The sequence below is a fragment of the Choloepus didactylus genome, chromosome 3, assembly GCF_015220235.1.
Source record: "Choloepus didactylus isolate mChoDid1 chromosome 3, mChoDid1.pri, whole genome shotgun sequence".
Taxonomy (NCBI): Eukaryota; Metazoa; Chordata; class Mammalia; order Pilosa; family Megalonychidae; genus Choloepus; species Choloepus didactylus.
In genome coordinates, this window is record NC_051309.1 from 42,561,114 (window position 1) to 42,582,931 (window position 21,818).

The 21,818-nt window shown below is 35.8% G+C and overlaps 1 protein-coding gene across 3 annotated transcripts in view; it reads right to left on the minus strand.

Annotated features, from left to right (window-relative positions):
* Positions 1-21,818, minus strand: part of SMIM14 (small integral membrane protein 14) — a 97,225-nt gene that overhangs the window by 20,488 nt on the left and 54,919 nt on the right. For all 3 annotated transcript variants that reach the window (XM_037829621.1, XM_037829620.1, XM_037829622.1), the window contains one exon: positions 6,496-6,544. In XM_037829621.1, coding sequence (XP_037685549.1) covers positions 6,496-6,544 — 49 coding nt within the window. The remainder of the gene's footprint in view (positions 1-6,495; positions 6,545-21,818) is intronic.

Below are 21,818 nucleotides of genomic sequence, written 5' to 3' on the forward strand. Positions count from 1 at the left end.
GAAGCAATGGATGTTTCCACAATAATTGTGAGAGACTTCAACAAATCACTCTCTCCTATAGATAGATCAACCAGACAGAAGACCAATAAGGAAACTGAAAACCTAAACAATCTGATAAATGAGTTGGATTTAACAGACATATATAGAACATTACATCCCAAATCACCAGGATACACATTCTTCTCTAGTGTTCACGGAACTTTCTCCAGACTAGATCATATGCTGGGACATAAAACAAGGCTCAATAAATTCAAAAAGATTGAAATTATTCAAAGCACATTCTCTGACCACAATGGAATACAATTAGAAGTCAATAACCATCAGAGACTTAGAAAATTCACAAACACCTGGAGGTTAAACAACACACTCCTAAACAATCAGTGGGTTCAAGAAGAAATAGCAAGAGAAATTGCTAAATATATAGAGATGAACGAAAATGAGAACACAACACACCAAAACCCATGGGATGCAGCAAAAGTGGTGCTGAGGGGGGAATTTATAGCACTAAACACATATATTAAAAAGGAAGAAAAAGCCTAAATCAAAGAACTAATGGATCAACTGAAGAAGCTAGAAAATGAACAGCAAACCAATCCTAAACCAAGTAGAAGAAAAGAAATAACAAGGATTAAAGCAGAAATAAATGACATAGAGAACAAAAAAACAATAGAGGATAAATAACACCAAAAGTTGGTTCTTTGAGAAGATCAACAAGATTGACAAGCCCCTAGCTAGACTGACAAAATCAAAAAGAGAGAAAACCCATATAAACAAAATAATGAATGAGAAAGGTAACATTACTGCAGATCCTGAAGAAATTAAAGAAATTACAAGAGGATACTATGAACAACTGTATGGCAACAAACTGGATAATGCAGAGGAAATGGACAATTTCCTGGAAACATATGAACAACCTAGACTGACCAGAGAAGAAATAGAAGACCTCAACCAACCAATCACAAGCAAAGAGATCCAATCACTCATTAAAAAACTTCCCACAAATAAATGCTTCACAGGGGAATTCTACCAAACTTTCCAAAAAGAACTGACACCAATCTTACTTAAACTCTTTCAAAACATCGAAGAAAATGGAACACTACCTAACTCATTTTATGAACCTAACATCAATCTAATACCAATAGCAGGCAAAGATGCTACAAAAGAGGAAAACTATTGGCCAATCTCCCTAATGAATATAGATGCAAAAATCCTCAACAAAATACTTGCAAATAGAATCCAAAGACACATTTAAAAAATCATACACCATGACCAGGTGGGGTTCATTCAAGGCATGCAAGGATGGTTCAACATAAGAAAATCAATCAATGTATTACAACACATTAACAAAACAAAAGGGAAAAATCAAATGATCATCTCAATAGATGCTGAAAAAGCATTAGACAAAATCCAACATCCCTTTTTGATAGAAACACTTCAAAAGGTAGGAATTGAAGGAAACTTCCTCAATATGATAAAGAGCATATATGAAAAACCCACAGCCAGCATAGTACTCAATGGTGAGAGACTGAAAGCCTTCCCTCTAAGATCAGGAACAAGACAAGGATGCCCGTTATCAGCACTGTTATTCAACATTGTGCTGGAAGTGCTAGCCAGGGCAATCTGGCAAGACAAAGAAATAAAAGGCATCCAAATTGGAAAGGAAGAAGTAAAACTGTCATTGTTTGCAGATGATATGATCTTATATCTGGAAAACCCTGAGAAATAGATGATACAGCTACTAGAGCTAATAAACAAATTTAGCAAAGTAACGGGATACAAGATTAATGCACATAAGTCAGTAATGTTTCTATATGCTAGAAATGAACAAACTGAAGAGGCACTCAAGAAAAAGATACCATTTTCAATAGCAACTAAAAAAATCAACTACCTAGGAATAAACTTAACCAAAGATGTAAAAGACCTATACAAAGAAAACTACATAACTCTACTAAAAGAAATAGAAGGGGACCTTAAAAGATGGAAAAATATTCCATGTTCATGGATAGGAAGGCTAAATGTCATTAAGATGTCAATTCTACCCAAACTCATCTACAGATTCAATGCAATCCCAATCAAAACTCCAACAACCTACTTTGCAGACTTGGAAAAGCTAGTTATCAAATTTATTTGGAAAGGGAAGATGCCTCAAATTGCTAAAGACACTCTAAAAAAGAAAAACAAAGTGGGAGGACTTACACTCCTTGACTTTGAAGCTTATTATAAAGCCACAGTTGTCAAAACAGCATGGTACCGGCACAAAGACAGACATATAGATCAATGGAATCTGACTGAGAATTCGGAGACAGACCCCCAGATCTATAGCTGACTAATCTTTGATAAGCTCCCAAAGTCACTGAACTGGTTCATAATGGTCTTTTCAACAAATGGGGCTGGGAGAGTTGGATATCCATATCCAAAAGAATGAAAGAGGACCCCTACCTCACACCCTACACAAAAATTAACTCAAAATGGACCAAAGATCTCAGTATAAAAGAAAGTACCATAAAATTCCTAGCAGATAATGTAGGAAAACATCTTCAAAGACCTTGTATTAGGTGGCCATTTCCTAGACTTTCCACCCAAAGCACAAGCAACGAAAGAAAAAATAGATAAATGGGAACTCCTCAAGCTTAGAAGTTTCTGTACCTCAAAGGAATTTCTCAAAAAGGTAAAGAGGCAGCCAACTCAATGGGAAAAAAATTTTGGAAACCATGTATCTGACAAAAGACTGATATCTTGCATATATAAAGAAATCCTACAACTCAATGATGATAGTTCAGACAGCCCAATTATAAAATGGGCAAAAGATATGAAAAGATAGTTCTCTGAAGAGGAAATACAAATGGCCAAGAAACACATGAAAAAATGTTCAGCTCCACTAGCTATTAGAGAGATGCAAATTAAGACCACAATGAGATACCATCTCACACCAATCAGAATGGCTGCCATTAAACAAATAGGAAACTACAAATGCTGGAGGGGATGTGGAGAAACTGGAACTCTTATTCATTGTTGGTGGGACTGTATAATGGTTCAGCTACTCTGGAAGTCAGTCTGGCAGTTCCTTAGAAAACTAGATATAGAGTTACCATTCGATCCAGCGATTGCACTTCTTGGTATATACCCGGAAGATAGGAAAGCAGTGACACAAACAGATATCTGCAAGCCAATGTTCATAGCAGCATTATTCACAATTGCCAAGAGATGGAAACAACCCAAATGTCCTTCAACAGATGAGTGGATAAATAAAATGTGGTATATACACACGATGGAATACTACATGGCAGTAAGAAGGAATGATGTCGTGAAACATATGACAACATGATGAACCTTGAAGACATAATGCTGAGTGAAATAAGCCAGGCACCAAAAGACAAATATTATATGCTACCACTAATGTGAACTTTGAAAAATGTAAAACAAATGGTTTATAATGTAGAATGTAGGGGAACTAGCGATAGAGAGTAATTAAGGAAGGGGGAACAATACTCCAATAAGAACAGATAAGCTATCGTGGGTAAATTTAACGTTCTGGGAATGCCCAGGAATGACTATGGTCTGTTAATTTCTAATGGGTATAGTAGGAACAAGTTCACAGAAATGTTGCTGTATTAGGTAACTTTCTTGGGGTAGAGTAGGAACATGTTGGAAGTAAAGTAGTTAGCTTAGGTTAGTTGTCTTTTTCTTACTCCCTTTTTATGGTCTGTTTGAAATGTTCTTTTATTGCATGTTTTTTTAAATTTTTTTAATTTTTTTATTTTTCATACGGTTGATTTAAAAAAAAAAAGTTTAAAAAAAAAAAAAAAAAAAAAAAAAAAAAAACAAGGAAAAAAATAGGCAGAGCCCCCTTGAGGAGCTGGTGGAGAATGCAGGGGTACTGGCCTGCCCCACCACGATGGTTGCTAAAGTGCTCACAGACATAGGGGGCTGGTGGTTTGATGGGTTGAGCCCTCTACCAGAGGATTTGCCCTGGGAAGACTGCTGCTGCAAAGGAGAGGCTAGGCCTCCCTATAATTGTGCCTAAGAGCCTCCTCCCGAATGCCTCTTTGTTGCTCAGATGTGGCCCTCTCTCTCTAGCTAAGCCAACTTGAAAGGTGAAATCACTGCCCTCCCCGCTATTTGGAATCAGGTACCCAGGGGAGTGAATCTCCCTGGAAGCGTGGAGTGTGACTCCCGGGGAGGAATGTAGATCCGGCATCGTGGGATGGAGAACATCTTCTTGACCAAAAGGGGGATGTGAATGGAAATGATACTTCAGTGGCAGAGAGATTCCAAAAGGAGCTGAGAGGTCACTGTGGTGGGCACTCTTACGCACAATATAGACAACCCTTTTTAGGTTCTAATGAATGGGGGTAGCTGGTGGTGGATACCTGAAACTATCAAATACAACCCAGAACCCATGTATCTTAAAGACAATTGTATAAAAATGTAGCTTATGAGGGGTGACAATGGGATTGGGAAAGCCATAAGGACCACACTTCCCGTCGTCTAGTTTATGGATGGATGAGTAGAAAAATAGGGGAAGGAAACAAACAGGCAAAGGTACCCAGTGTTCTTTTTTACTTCAATTGCTCTTTTTCACTTTAATTATTATTCTTGTTATTTTTGTGTTTGTGCTAATGAAGGTGTCAGGGATTGATTTAGGTGATGAATGTACAACTATGTAATGGTACTGTGAACAATCGAATGTACGATTTGTTTTGTATGACTGCGTGGTATGTGAATATATCTCAATAAAATGAAGATTAAAAAAATAAAAAAAATAAAAGAGCGGGGCGGGGGGGGGGCACACTGCCAATATGCCTAATTTAATATTCAAGCCTTAGGCTTTACACTTAGATTAAGGAAGTGACATTTCATTCACAAAAATAAGAATATTTTCGGTTTACAGGGAGGGCTGGCTCAAGTGTCATAAATACTACAAATGTAATAACTATGTGTTTTCTCAAAAGACATTCAACAAGATTATATTCCAACTAGAAGAGCAAGTTTTTAGTTTACCTGCTGAGGCAAAAATCTGGGCTACATATTAGAGGGTCACACTATAAATTAATGAATGCTACTGGAAAAGCAACATAAAGAAATCTGGAGTGGAAGGCCTGCCACTAATCATCCCAGGACTCTAATACAATTTCTGCTCATTAATTCTGTCTTGAAGGCATATATATTATTACACAGTTCCACCAATGTACTATGTTCTGACAAAATTTCTACTTTGGGCTAGGCATTAAACTAGCTCCTATTTTTCTAAATTACATTTACAGAATTTGACTGGATACCCAGTTCACCCAGGAATTCATATAATAACAAGCCTCTTCACAATGGTACCTTAGTGTGTTCTGTTTTAGTTTCAAATACATAATACAGTGAAGCAAAGCTTCAGAGACATTAAGTATAGGCCACTAGCCTACTAATAAATATAATTTGCTAAATATGTCAAAAACCTTAAAATGTACATAGAAAGGATGCTTGTTCAAGCACTGTTTATAATAGTAAAAATATACTAGCAACCCAAGATTCCAACAAAGGGAATCATTTAAACAAGGTACATCTCCACAATGAATATTATTCAGTTAGTAAATATTCTAGAGATGAATATATGTTGTTACATTCATAATATAGTATTGAAAATTAATACATATGAAGTATCCCGTTTGTAAGTGAATATAAAATCTAATTGTGCCAGGCTCCACCATAGTGTGAATGTCATAACTTCCTTTTTACAATTCAATTACTATGGCACAAAACTGGACCAGCTTAAATGCTAGCTATTGGTTTCCCTCAAAGTCTCCCTTGAATTATTTCTGGGTGTCGTGAAAAAGGATTTCTCACTTAATGGCCACCAAGCCTGTCAGCTACGTTCACCATGTAGGTTCCCTCTTCTTGCTCTAGCTCTCACTTTACCATCACCACTAGTAACAAATCCATGTGGAGAAACCTCCCCATTGCCCTGCCCTCATGGGAATGCTAACGTCCAGAATCACAAGAATGAACACCAAATGCTTCTAAAGCTTCCAAACTTTGGGGAAAAAACGACCTCCTCTTCTTGAAATTCCCAAGCCTGCCAATGGATGCAAACAGATGCTAGGAAAAGAGTGAGAGGTTTGTGCTAGATGCCTTGGTGCTCCAGTGCAGCCAGTCAGAAATGCCCTAATACACACATATTCGCCAAGAAAAAGGTCTAAACATATACACTCAAGTTGTCAACACTGGTTATCTTTACAGAAAAGTATTCTTGATATTTTTCCTTTTCTTTTTTCCTATCTGTGATTTTATAATTTTCTTCAATAAACGGTTGTTTAAGAAGCAAGGGGGAAAAACAATTTTTTAAATTAAAAAACAAAATATTTAAAGGTGGCAAATACATTACATACATTACTAAGAAATATTTCCAAAAAGAGCAAGGTATAAGAATAATTTCTGACAAATGTTCAGTTATCTGGCCTATAATTCTGCCCCCGATGCCAAGCCTCCTCCTGTTCCATCATTACTTACATTCCTGAAGACATTCTGTGTCTGTGCAGTAGGACTGGGACTGCCTCAACTACAATGAATAAGAACAAAGGAAAGTCAGCCATTGGAATTATCTGAAGATAGACAATATTTATAAGAAAGATTCAAGTTCTGTTTTCTAATAAATGCTACACAGTATATACCATACCTTCAAAATCAGATACAAACACAGAATATATCAGGGGATTGTTCAGTTTGGGGGTACTTTTCTCTACTAAGAATAATTTTCAAATATACTGTAATGTGGTGTAATTCATCCTTCTCGATTAATTAGAACCAGAAAGTCCTGTTGTCAAACATAATTAGGCTTCCCAAAAGAAAAGCGTTGAAACTATACAGGAAAGCTCCCGGAAAAATAGTAAACTTTGTTAATAAGATTTTCCTTCTTGTTGAAAATTAGAAGCAGATAGAGAAGAACTGAAGCACCTTTGAAAGAGAGAAACTTGTCTTTTATTTCTTTTTTTTTTTTGGCTTATGTCCACATAAAGAAATACTGGTTAGATAAACAACTAACAAAAGTGATCACCATAGAAGGAGGTGGGGGCAGAATAGGGAAGTAAAGTGGACTTCAGCAGGGGTAAGAGCTAAATTTCTCAATGTATATCTTTTTATATAATGTGATTATCGATTTTTAAAATAAAAAGAGAAAACAAAGCTTCAATCAATGAAAATGTTATTGTTTATGAATGTGTACCTAAATTCCTTTTAGGAATTTTAGAAATGATAATCTCATAAATCTTAAAATAGAGGTGACTACATAGGAGAGAATGTCTGAGGATCAAGCAACCTGTCAAGTCAGTCTCATTTCTTCATAACACCCCCTCTCTATTAAAGCAATAACCCATAATTTGCAATTGTTTGGGGAAGCAACTACAGAACCCTAGTGCTTAGCTGGTTAAGCATGGGTTCTGCAGTAAGACAGAGCTAGATTTAAAATCTGGCTCTTCAACTTTCCAGAGTTTCAAGACCTTGGACAAGTTATTTAACAACTCTAAGCTTTAGTTTTCTCATCAAGTAAAATGGAGGTAATACTATTACCTATACCTCAGAGTACTGGTGAGGATTAAAATACATAGCATGTAAAACATAGTAACAACAATAATACCTGTGATTTAAATGACCAACAAATTATCAGTTCTTTACATAGTTCTTTATGTGATTCAAATACAAGCAATAGCTTTTGGCTATACTCTAAAAAAGGTTGACTTTTTTTATTACCATGCCACACAAATTATGACCTCATCTAAATTATTGGAATGAGCAACCAAACCAACCATTTTGTAAATTATATTTTAAGAAGATCTGGTTTGCTTTGGTGTATACCATTAAAAGTAGTCCTATTTGACCAGAAAGAAAAAGAGATCTTAATTAAGGTAAAAGTATACTATATAATGTACAATACCTAAATATGAAAGGAAATAATCCAAAAACTCTTACTAAAATTATACAGTTTAAAGGAATTGAAAAGCGAGCTATTTACCTTTGGGTCACAAAACAGACCCATATACCTCTTAATTTGCACATATTTTATTTTCAATTTTATTTTATTTTTCTATTAAATAGACATAGTATAAAATTCAAAATACAAAGGGATATTCTGTGCAAGGTAAATCCCCCATTTTCTCCTATTCTTCAGCCTCCTCGGCACTTTTTTGTGACTCTCTTCTAAAGATGTCCTTACATTTTCATAAACATATATCCCCCTCCCCCATTACCTTCTCACCTTCAAATAGCAATGTGTATAATACAAAATAAAAAGAGATCCATTAGGTAAAAAGGTCCTAGGATTAAATAAGAACTATCTAATCATTTAGATATCAAATAAGGAAAAAATAGAATTTCCCTACTCAATTGATTATCCTGGGTTTAATCATTAGCAATGATATAGCAAACCTCCAAATCTATAGCAGTGATCCAAATGACCAAAACATATGTCCTTTTGTACATTATGTGACTCAGATATGATTCTTGGTTTTTGGCTATAGTTCTATTTGAAATGTATCCCTTTTGTTGATCTCTAACTTGCTGAGAGTCAGTAGCTCAATGGTATCTGTAAATAACGAGATTTCCATGTGAAAAGGCCAAGAACCTTTTATACATCCATCTCATAAATGTACTTCCATGTGCAGTGGTATCACCAGCTGGCTACAGAGTCTTTCTTCAGGCCTCCTTTAGTAATATCATCCTTTCCTTGTCTGTAGGGCCCCCTGGGTCTACCAGATGCTCACTGTGCTCTTTTTTTTCTCCCTACTGCACCAAATCTGGGTTTGACCCCACACTCTTAGTTAGTGGGTTTATGGCCTGCAGCTAGGGGTCAGAAAAACACAGCCCAAAGGCTTGAGACTTATTTTAGTAAATAAAATTTTACTGAAACACAGCCATACCTATTTATTTACATACTGTTTATGGCCACTTTTACTATAATAGCAGAGTTGGGTAGTTGTGAGACAGACTGACTGAATGGTCCCAAGCCTAAAATACTTACTATCTAGCCCTTAAATCACCGAATGCTGAAAATAAGGAAACTGGCTAAAAATAATGAGGATCCTTATCCCTGTAGGATAAGGGAAAAACCATAAATATTTTTATGTAACTATACAAAATTGTTCATTTAGAAATGTGAGATGTTTGTTAATTATGCCTAATTGTAATGCAACAATCATTTATTCACTTATTCACTGAAAATATTTGAATGCCAAGTATAGTTCTAGGTGCTGGCAATATGGTGTGAACAAGACAAAGTTTCTGCTCTTATGAAGCATATAGTCATGTGGGAGAAATCAGACAATTAGCAAATACATTATACAAATTTAAGAACTGTGTGGAGTATGAAAACAGTATGGCATGAAAGAGGGCAGCCAATAGCCACTTCAAATTAAAGCAGACAGAGGCAGTGACATTTAAAAGGGGCAATCTACATGATAGTAAAGATGACGGGGATGAACAGGATTTAAAAAAAAAAAATCCCACAGCCCTTTAGATTCTGGTCTTTCTGCCTCAGATTCTGTAGCAGCAAGCTTGGTTCCCCCATCCCTGCTCCAACCTGGTGACTTTGGATGGTGCACAACCTCTCAAAAATGAAGACAGGATTGTGAGGCATGCAACTAGGTGAATGAACCTTGAGGACATTATGTTAAATGAAATATGCCAGAAACAAAAGGAAAAATATTGTAAGGCCTTACTAACATTAACTACAATGTGCAAATGCCAAGAATTAAATTTGAGAGCGTAGGTTATCAGTAGATAAAACGTGGGCAAAGATTGGGCAATCGACGATGCAGGAGTACAGAATGTTCAATAAAGCTTCCTGTAAAATTTCCTAGATTGTAAGCTCTTACAGCAGTCACATCTATTCTTGAGTTTTAACTGTTATTTAAGAGATGTTTATTTGGTACAAAATTTATATTCTCTGTAGCACACTATCTAATTTAACCTGTATGGTCAGTTTGCTTAAACAACATAATTACATGGAAGTTAGAATAAGGAATGAGATCTTGTTATTCTGTACAGGTTAATGTACTACCCCAATACATCCCACAGTATTTTGGGCAGTTAATAAAAAAGTATTTGAAAGTCTCCTTGAGGGACTGGGGGAAAATGTGGAAATATTAAACTTCCCACCTGGAGATGTTCTCTCAAGCATTAGGGACTCCCAACCATTAGGGACTTCCAATTACTTAAGTCAAGCCCTCGATCCAGGGGCTTGCCGTTATGAAACTTATTCCTGCAAAGGAGTAGCTAAGCCTATTTATAATTATGCCTTAGAGTCACCCCCAGAGAACCTCTTGTTGCTCATATGTGGCCTCTCTCTCAACCAACCTGCAAATAAACTCACTATCCTCTACTACCCTCTCCCCTACATGGCACATAACTCCCAGGGGTTTAAGTCTCTCTGGCAACATGAAACATGATTCCCAGGGATGAGCCTGGACCTGGCATCATGGGATTAAGAAAACCTTCTTGACCAGAAGGGGGAAAAGAAATGAAACAAAATAAAGTTTCAGTGGCTGAGAGATTTCAAATAGAATCGAGAGGTCATTCTGGAGGTTATTCTTATGCATTAAATAGATACTCTTTTTAGTTTCTAGAGTATTAGGACAGCTAGAAGGAAACACCTGAAACTGTTGAACTGTAATGCACAGTAGGCCTTGATTCTTGTTGGTGACTGTATACCTATAGAGCTTTTATCGTGTGACCGTGTGATAGTGAAAACCTAGTGACTGACAGTCCCTTTAACTAGTGTATGGGCAGAAGAGTAATAAAGACAAAAAATATATAAATACTGGGGGGGATTATGGGTCTGGGATGTTTTAGGTGTTCTTTTTTACTTTTTATTTTTTTTTTTATTTTAGAGTAGGGTAACTAATGCACAACTATATGATGATACTGTGAGCCACTAATTGTATACTTTGGATGGATTATATGGTGTGTGAGTATATCTCAATAAAATCGCATTTAAAAAAAATGAAGGGGGGAACTTCCAGGGAAGATGGTGGAGTAGGGAGCTCCAGGACTCAGTCCTTCCACAAAAAAAGCTACTAACAGGCAGGAACTGTCTGAAACAAATATTCTGGGGCTCCAGAGGTAGAAGAACACTGTACACCATCCAGGGAAGAGCAGGAGGAAGAGGCTGATAAAGCACAGTAAAGAATAGCACAATTGAGTTGTTCTCTCCGCGCAACAGCTGCTGGCACCCATCCCCCACTCTCACGGCGGGGCGCCTTGGGGTCCACTATCTGGCTAGCTCACTGGGGACAGAAACACACATGAAAATCCTCTTCCCCCAGAACAGGGGTGGGCATGGTGAATCACTGAAAACAGTTTTGATTACTGAATTTGGATCACTGGGCCCCAGCTCTGAGCCAGTGTTTCAACCTACCCAGAACAAAGATGGTAGCAATCATTGGTTTAACCTGGCTCCAGACATGTGAAAAATCTCCCAAGAAAGAAAGACTAGGACCATAAGGCATCACAGGTGAATTCTACCGATCATTCTAAAAAGAATTAATATCAGTCCTGTTCAAACTCTTCCAAAAAACTGAAGAGGAGGGAACACTACCTAGCTTGTTCTATGAAGCCAACATTACCCTAATACCAAGGTCAGATAAAGATACTACAAGAAAAGAAAATTACACACCAATTCCTCTAATGAATATAAAATGCAAAAATCCTCAACAAAATACTCGAAAAACAGATCCAACAACCCATCAAAAGAATTATATACCATAATCAAGTGGGGTTTTCCCAGGCATGCAAGGATGGTTTAACAGAAGAAAATCAATTAATGTAACATACCACATATTAATGAAATGAAGGGGAAAAATGACACGATCATCTCGATTGATGCAGAGAAGGCATTTGACAAAATTCAGCATCCTTTCTCAATAAAAATAGTTTGAAAAACAAGAATAGAAGGAAATTTCCTCAAAATGTTAACGGACACATATGAAAAACCCACAGCTAACATTGTACACAATGGTGAAAGACTGAAAGCTTTTCCTCCATGTTCTGGAACAGGACAAGGATACCCACTGTCACCACTGTTATTCAACATTGTCCTGGAAGTTCTGGCCAGAGCAGTTAGGCAAAGAAAAGAAATAAAAGGCATCCAAATTGGAAGGTCATTCTAGAGGTTATTCTTATGCATTCTATAGATATTCGTTTTTAGTTTCTAGTGTATTAGAATAGCTAGAATGAAATACCTGAATATGTTGAGTGGTAATACATTAGACTTGATTCCCGATGAAAATCGTACAACTATACAGCTTTTATTGGGTGACAGTGAAAACCTGGTGATTGACATTCCCTTTAAACAGTGTATGGGCAGATGAGTAATAAAATATATCAAAAAAATATATAAATAATAGGGGAAATAAGAGGTGTGGGGTGGTTTGGGTATTCTTTTTAATTAATTTATTTATTTTAATTTTTAAAAATATTTTCTTTATTTTGGAGTAATGAAAATGCTCAAAAATAGAATTGCATTAAAAAAAGGTGGTGTTGGGAGAACTGAGTATCCATATGAAAAAGAATGAAAGAGGATCCCTATTTCACACCATATACAAGAATTAACTCAAAATGGATCACTTACCTAAATGTAAGAACCAGGACTATAAAACTCCTAGAAGAAAATGTAGGAAATCATCTTCAGATCTTGTGGTAGGCAATGGTTTCTGAGACTTTATACTCAAAGCACCAAAGCACAAGCAACAAAAGAAAAAATAGATAAATGGGACCTCCTCAATATTAAAACCTTTGTGCATCAAAGGAATTTGTCATGAAATTAAAAAGACAACCTACTCAATGGGAGAAAATATTTGGTAACCACATATCTGTTAAGGGTTTAATATACAGAATATAACAGAATCCTAAAACTCAACAATAAAAAGACAAACAATCCAATTTACAAATGGGTAAAAGACATGAAGAGACATTGTCCAAAGAGGATATACAAATGGCAAAAAGCACATGAAAGGATGCTCAACATCATTAGTGATTAAGGAAAGTAAATCCAAACCACAATAAGGTATCATTTCACATCTACCAGAATGGCCACTATTAAAAAAACGGGAAACTAAAAGTGTTGGAGAGGATGTGGAGAAACAGAAACACTCAAATTCATTGCTGGTGGGAATATAAAATTGGTGCAGCCACTGTGAAAGTCAGTTTCATGGTTCCTTAGAAAGCTAAGTATAGAACTACCATATGACCTGGCAATCCTGCTGCTAGGTATATATACCCAATAGAATTGAAAGGAGGCACTCGAACAGATATTTGCACACTGATGTACATAGTGCATCATTCAGAATTGCCAAAAGTTGGAAGCAACCGAAGTGTCCATCAACTGCTGAATGGATAAATAAAATGTGGTATATACATACAATGGAATATTATTCAACTGTATAAAGGAATGAAGTCTTGATATATGTAACAACATGGACAAACCCTGAAGACATCATGTTGAGTAAAATAAGCCAGACACAAAAGGACAAATACTGCATGATCTCATTGTTATGAACTAATTATAATAAGCAAACTCAAAGAGTTAGAATCTAGAATATAGGTTACCAGGAGATAAACTGGGGTTGAAGAATGGGGAGTTGATGCTTAACTTGTACAGAATTTCTATTTAGGTCGATGGTAAACAGGTGAAATGTGGTTAAAAGGGTAAACTGTAGGCTGTATTATTTTACTAGAATAAAAATTTAAAGCATAGAGCTCTACAACACAGGAATCCTATTGTAGACAATAGACTATAGGTAATAGTACAAGTATAAGAATGTTCTTTCATTAATTATAACTAATGTATGATACTAATACAAGCTGTTAACAGTAAGGTAGTATATGGGAAAAAAATACTCAGCATAAATTATAGATGACAGATAACAGTACAATTTTAATAATCTTTCAAAGGTAACTACTGTTAAAAAATAAAAGTACAATTATAAAAAAATTACTATCATCAATTGTAACAAATGTTCCACACCAATACAAGGTATTGGGGTGGGGTGGTGTACGGGAATTTTATATTTTAAACCTATAGCTTCTCCATTAAAAATTAAAAAAAGATCAAGGGGATGAGCATTCCTAGCCAGCAGTCCAAGCACATAAAACAATCAGCAAAGGTCCCTGAGTGAGAAGATGCCTGTGAGTTTGGTGTCGAGGAAGCAAAAAAAAAGGCCAGTGTGGTGGGGGCATATGAGTCATGTTACTTAACTGTTGCATTTAGTTAAGCTCAAAACCAAATGCTCTCTATATATGTTCAAATTATCACAGTTTGCTGTCATTAGTTTGAGTGCCCCCAACTCGAAGACATACCAAAATATAACATGTTTTTAACTCAAAGACATACCAATGTATAACATGTTTTATCACTGTGTAATAGGACTCTTCAGTCATATGTAAAGTATAGTTACTCTATAGTCTCTCACTACCATCAAACACAGCCAGTGTGTTCTTTCAGCACTAAAAGACTTTAGATGTCACAAGTAGGAGGATTAGGCTTCCCTTTGGGACTATGCTGGGGGAAAAAAAAAGTATTGTATCATTTGTCCTGCTATACAAGTTTCTATAAAGAAATTCTGCAAAGTAAAGAAATTATGTCAGTATTATCTTAATACTTTACTTCCTGCTCCCCGCCACTCTTTTCCAGCTAAGAACCCAGACATCATGGAACAGACAAGCTATCCCCATTGTTCCTTGTACGAATTCCTGACATACAGAGTTCGCAAGCTTAATAAATCATTGTTTTAAGCCACTAAGTTTTGGGGTAATTTGTTATGTCATAATAATTGAAACAATATAAAAGAAACTGTTAATAGTGCATAATTCAGTCAAATGGCAAAAAGTGGCTGGGGAATATGGAGGGGGTACTTTTGCCCTCTATACCTGGTACTGCTTGAATTTTGTGCCAGGAAGACATGCAATATTTATTTCATCTTTTAAATGAAACATAACCTCACTTCATAAACACACATTTCAAAATTGGAAAAATCAATTTTATCACTAACGATGGAAGGGTTTATCTACTCTTTTGGTTTCTGAATAATATTGATAAAAAGTACTAAGATCTGAAAGAAAGCAGTCTACTAAAATTTATTTATTGACTAAATAAAGCCCAAAAGTTAAAAGTTATAATCACATGATTATAAAGGCTTTATAGAAACATCAGAAAATGTTAAGTATTATTATTAAATTGGGGAATATATACATATACCATAGTATTTAAAAATATTATGATGTTTAATTTATGCAGAATATGTAATAAAGTAGATTGTAAATGTTTGGAAATGGATGGAGGTGATGGGAGCATATTATGGTGACTGTAATTAACAGTGATGATATGTGGATGCAATTGTAGTTGAAAGGAAAAGTTTAGCGTTGTGTATGTCACTTGAAGAGAAGCCACAGGATGAATCATGGGACTGTATATAGTGAACCCTCTTTGGGGTGAAAATGTTCTAGAATTGATTGTGGGGATATATGCTTCTTTGTGAATATACTAGAAGACAGTGATTGTACACTTTAGATGGACTGTATGGTATGTGAATTTATCTCAAAAAAACTGCTTTAAATATAAATAAATTTGTTCGAAAAATCTGGGAAGATACAGAGCTAATTCATCTAGTAAAGTATGGAATAAGCCAGGTGTGGAGAAGTGAGTGGGGAATTTAATCTCTTTTTTTAATGAATTGATTTTTTAAAAGAAAATATTCATGTACTACTTATATAAATAATCAAATATTTTATGAAAATAAAAAAATACAGAGGAAGATATGTAGCAGAAGATATATTTGCTGGTTAGACACTTTTCAGGCATACAAGGTTTTTTTTCCAGGAAAGGGCCAACAGGTCTTAATGAAACTTATTTAAGTACAAGAGACAATAGTCACAACTTATGGGATCTCCAAGCCTATAAAGAGGAATCTGACAAGGGTTTCCCAGATCACAAGCTTATAGTACTTTAGTATGAAAACAAATTTAAGTAAATTAAAGATGTAAAAGTCTCAGTTATACTGCTCCAGATTAAGAAATGAAATATAAACCTTAACAAAACAATAAAAAAAGTAGTATTACCTTCATTCCAAATCTTAGGTTACAAAAGAAACAGGAAACAGATCATAATTCAAGCTCACATTTCTAAGTCCATCTGTTCTTTCTTTTGGAACTCTTATTATCATAGAAAAACTATATACTAAGAGACAGCTATTTGAAGAGGAACAGTAAGAGAAAGTAGGTGGGAAAGAGGGAAGGGGACACGGAGGTGAAGCCAGAAAAATTCCACAAATGACTTAAATGGAAATGGAAAAAAATCCTTCTCTAGACTATTTTTATGGCTGTAAAGAAATAAGTGATTAAAGAAAACAAAATAATAATAACAGTTATAAAGGAATATCTATGGATTGTTGCCTATTTGAAGAATATCAGATAACATAAAAGAATGATTTGTAATTAGACCAGTTTTGTGCTTGCATCTTTTTACACATATAGTAGTGCTCTGCTACTGTATCACTAAAAATTCACATTTATCACTGGGTATATTCCCATATTAAAGCAAATAATAAAACACAGAGCTACATGTAACATGATAAGAGATATCCAATTTTAACTGAAAGGGACTCATTGTATATCTAATCTTCTCTACTCTGAGTCTTGTTAGCCAATATTTAACAAGTGAAACATTAAAACTGAATATTAGACTGCCAGAGAAAAATGTCTGCAATGTCAGATAATACCTCCATTTTTTAATGTTTCTGAAAGCTCCTGAGACATATAGAAACATACATGCATCTGGCAAAACACAACTGAATTAAGAAGTCTAACACTGTGGTAGATTGAATTAATATCCCAACAAAGATATGTTCTTAATCTTAATCCAAGAATCTTAATCCATGTTCTTGTGAGTGTAAATCCATTCGTGAACAGGATCCTTTGAGGATGTATTACCAGTTCAGGTATAGACTCATTTGTGAATAGGAACTTCTAATATCCTATTTAGGTCTGGCCCAACTGAATCAGGGTAGACCTTATGGTATTACTGGGGACTTATTAAAAGAAAGTCACAAGGAAAAGCCAGAAGCAGGAAGTCACTGGAAACCAGAAGAGCAACCCCAGGAGGAAACCAAGGACATCGCCATGAGATGGAAGCCAAGCCAAGGAACCCCAAAGATTGTGGCAAGCCAGCACCAGAATGTCACAGACTTTGGGAAGACTTGGCATGGATTTGCCAACACCATTATTTTGGACTTCTAGGCTCTGAAACCATGAGTTAATGCTTGTTGTTTAAGCAACCTACTGTGTGGTATCTGTCATAGCAGCATGGCAAACTACGACACCCGTGTAACTTGATGTAACTAAATCATAGGAAGATGTGCCAATAGAGTAGGTAAAGCTTTGTCAAGAGCACCCCGAAATGGGCATTCCTTGTACTGCAGCCATATCAGCCTTGAAAGTAAACATTCTTAGTTTATAATACTATGGTCAGAGAGACAGCCATTTGCTTCACATTCCACATGGCAGAGAGACAATAAAATGAACAAAAATCAGATTTATATTCTTTGTACTAGCATGGCTGAGCAATTACAAAACCAGAGTTTACATAACCACTGATTACGCAGTAGTTTGAATTGCTGTTTGTGTCCATATGCCTTTGGAGATGTACAAGTTTTTCCCTTTCTCATATAATTTTAAAAATCCTGATGAGAACAAATACCATCAATTTAGAAATTAAAGAGATAAGAAAAGAAGAAAGTCTTGGTAGAATAAGTAAAAAGCTAAAAATTATAAAAAGTATTTCTTTTCAAATCATACAACTACAGTACATGGAAAAATTTTCTTCTTCAGTGGAAAAGGTAATTTTCTGTAATTACTAAATTTGTATTTAATTGTACTACTTATAATGCCTTTGAAAATGCTTACAAAGTTTTATTTTTAGTTAATTATTTAAATATATAATGCATTCACATGGTTTAAAATACAACAAAGTCTCCCACCCTTCCACTTGATCATGCGCTGTGGTGTGTGTGTGGTGCATTTTAAGTTTCTTGAAGGAGACTTCAGCAGGTAGAGCACAGGGCCTGGAGCTGGACTGCCAGGGCTGAATGTGCCTCTGCCACTCGCTAGTCAGCCCTAACACCTGGGAATAGTGACTTAACTTCTTTGTACCTGGTTCCCTCATCTGTAAAATGGAAATCCTAGTAAAATGGAAATCCATCATAGTCTTTCTATTCTCTTGAAATAATGCTTAGAACCCCTTCAATATCTCTACCATGTAACCACTATTTTAAGTCTGAGGTATATCCCTTCTAACCTCTTCTATATATTTACAAACATCACACTGACCTACCCACAAACACTACCTGCAAAGACATTTCTATGGTTTTCACTAGCACTTCTCTGACTACTGTTAAAATATCAATTTCTCCTGGTATTTCAAATAGGTTTTACATTCTGTTGTTCAAGGCATAAAAGTTCATATCTTCTTGATGGAGTCTATTTTTTGTCAATATTTTCCTATGTTCCATATAATTGTTTTGGCTTTGAATGATATTTTGTCTGCGATGACAGGTATCATGTTCTTTTGGACAGTTTTTTCCACCCTTTGTTTATCGCTTTCCTATGTTATTTTGATTTTAGTGTCTGTCTCCCTTGAAGACAGCATTTTAAAACTCCAAACTGTCTCTTTCACTAGGGGAGTATAATTCACTCACATATGCTATCTTACTTTATGTTTTCTTTTAACCATGTTTCTGTTTCTTCTTCCTTGCCTGCCTTCCTTGGCTTATTTTGGTTTCCTTTTTTTAACCCTAATTCTCCCTCCACAAAAGGTTCTCAGATGGGGTGGTAACACCCCCTAGGGCATTCTGGATATCTGAGAAGGACATTTTGGTTGTTGGGATTGGCTTGCATCCCACAAGACTTTCAAATGTCCTGCCATAAATTCCTGTAACTGAAAAACCTGAGCCTGTAATCTAACTTCGTTTCACAGACGAACTCAAAGTATTTTTAGATGGTTTTACTCTACATTGAATTTTCCAAAATTTAACTGAACTTCAGCAAGAGATAGCCCAAAATTATTAGAACTTTACCAAAAATTATTTCTTTTCAGAAAATCATGTCACTTATGGTATCTGAGACCTACACAAGATACTTTCATGAGTCTGCATTTGTAGCCTTATACTCATAAAGCTTTTTCATATTAACTATTTCATTTTGTCTTCTAGTGTAATTGTGCCTGACCACATCTTGGTCCTCTCCCTTATTTCCAACTGCCTTGCCTGCTTTTCTGTTTATATTTATTAACGAAGGACTAGATCGGTGGCTAGTTAGGGTATACACACAAACAGCTAGCTTCCCTTGTCAAGGATACACAGGCAGGAAGCAAGCAAGCAAGCTTGAGAACCTCTTAACTCTCAAAGTAAGGGAGGCTTCAACTTAGGGCTTTACAGTGTCTCTCATTCCTGAAGCATTCTTTCTTTTCCTTCGTACTTGACATTCACTGTAGAGGTTTAGGGTTACCTTGGCATCCCTTTTGATCCTTAACATCCAACTAGAAGCCTTCATTAGGCATATCTACCACTTTTCTTAGAAAACAGATCTCCTGCTTTTAGCACGGTAACAAAGGCAGACACTTTATGTGCCTTTGAGGGAAAGAGATGCACAACAGACTCACACATCTTCTTTGTACTCACTGAACTTGGAGGGTTTTTGCTTGGTTTGTTTTTTCAATTTCATTTTTCACTAGTTATTCATGTAGACAGTTAAGAGTCTGATAGTTCTACAAGATTTGTTCCAAAAAAATAGCAGTTCATCATCTTTCCTACCCACCTTCCCTGCCCAACCCTTCCTGGGGCAGCCATCTTCACCTCTTAGCTGATTATTTTAGTATTTATCTCTGTATGTTTATAAATGTACATTATTGTTACTTCTTGACTTTTTAATTTTAAGCAATAACCACTGACTCACCAGGATGGAATATGAGGATCTAGTATTTTTCCTTCACTGATTCCTCACGAGTACTCTTCCCATTTCCTAATTTTATATCATAAATTTGTTTAGCTCAGAACTAAGTTTTCACAGTATTATGACCATATACATGTTCTTCATAGTTAATCCATGTAAGTAAACTATAATTATTTTCTCTTTTTGATCATATTTTCTGTGTTTCCTTAAAGTTAGTGATATTCTATTATCTTGGTTTTCTATGACTTTTCACTTTTCAGTTGTCTAGATCACAAGATACCTAGATTTGCCAGGTAGTGTATCAATTCTTCCTGAAAAGGCCTTTCCCAGTACTGTGACACCCTCCCAATTAAACCAACTGCCCTGTAGTTCAGGTACACAACTACCAACCTGGGATCTTCCTTCACCATTATCCTGGGGGTTACTTTTGCTTCTCTCTTGCTTTCTACACTCCAAATCTTGAACATCTTTCTTGGTTTATGACTGTGTTTTGGTGAGGAATACTTCATTCTCTAATAACTTCCTAAGAAAGCTACATGAGGTAAAAGTTTTGAAGACCCTCCTACAAGATTGATAGTTTGGTTAGAGATACAATATGCTGGATTGGTAATAATTTTCCTTTAGAATTCTGAAGTCATTGTGCCAGTGCCTTCTAGTTTCCAGTTTTGCTGTTGAAGAGTAAAATCATTTGGACTCCTGATTGTTTGTATGAGACATGTATTTTCTAGCAACATCAAGGGCTAGAGTTGCTAGAATAAAGTAAGCAATGGGGAAGAGTGGAGTGGAAGAAGATAAGATCATGTAAGAGCCATGTAAGTTTTGTTTTTTCACTTTGCGTATCATGAGGAGTTACTGTAGGATTTTGAGCAAAGGAGTAATGTTATCTAAGTGGATCATGTCAGATGCTGTAGTGAAACCAGACTTGAAGAGGGTGAGGTATGGCACGAGGGTAGAAGTAGACCTATAAGAAGGCTAACTGTAGTAATCCAGGCAAGAGATGATAACAGATTAGAGCAGGATGTTATTGCACATGGAGGTATGAGAAATGGCTGGATTCTGGATATATTACTAAGGCTGAGTCAAAAGGATTTGTTTCTGCATTAGATGTGGGGTTGAAAGAACAGAGATAAAGATGACCCAAAAGATTTTGCCTGAGCAACCAGAATAATAGAATGAATAGAGAAGACTGAGAGAAGCCTAAGCTTGAGTTGGAAGAACAGAAATTTAATTACACATACGACAAGTTTGAGATGCTAAGTTATCCAAATGGAAATATTACATCAACAATTGGATATATAGAAGTCTGGAGCTCAGGAGAAGCAGCATCTTGGCTGGACTAGCTTTGGGGCATGACTTTAGTTCTTGTTTTGGCCACATAGCCTTCCTCTGATCCTACCCATTCTCCATGCCAAGTTCTCCAGTGTAAGCTACCTAAGTTCTTTTCTTATTAAATCAGCCAGAACTTCTATTTCTTATAATGAATAAACTTAACTGAGATCATTACTAACTCAAGAAAATAAGTTACTTTTTAAATGTAAATGAATACAGCTTTATTAAAGTGAAGAAGAACTAAGGGTCAAAATTTTAACTGCACCTAAGTTGTATCCATTAGCGAAACCTATCCATTTCTACAGAGTAGACGAAGCTAAACTGCAGCCCAGCATATAAGTATGAGCTAACCATAAATAATCATCAAAGCCCTCAATATTCTAACCTCCAAGAAAACCGAATTTTATTGCATGAAGTCAAAAATAACAAAAATTCCAAATTAATACATGAAATTAATGAAATGTTACTCTATTACAAGGATGAATCAAATGACTATTTTCAGAAAAATGAGAATA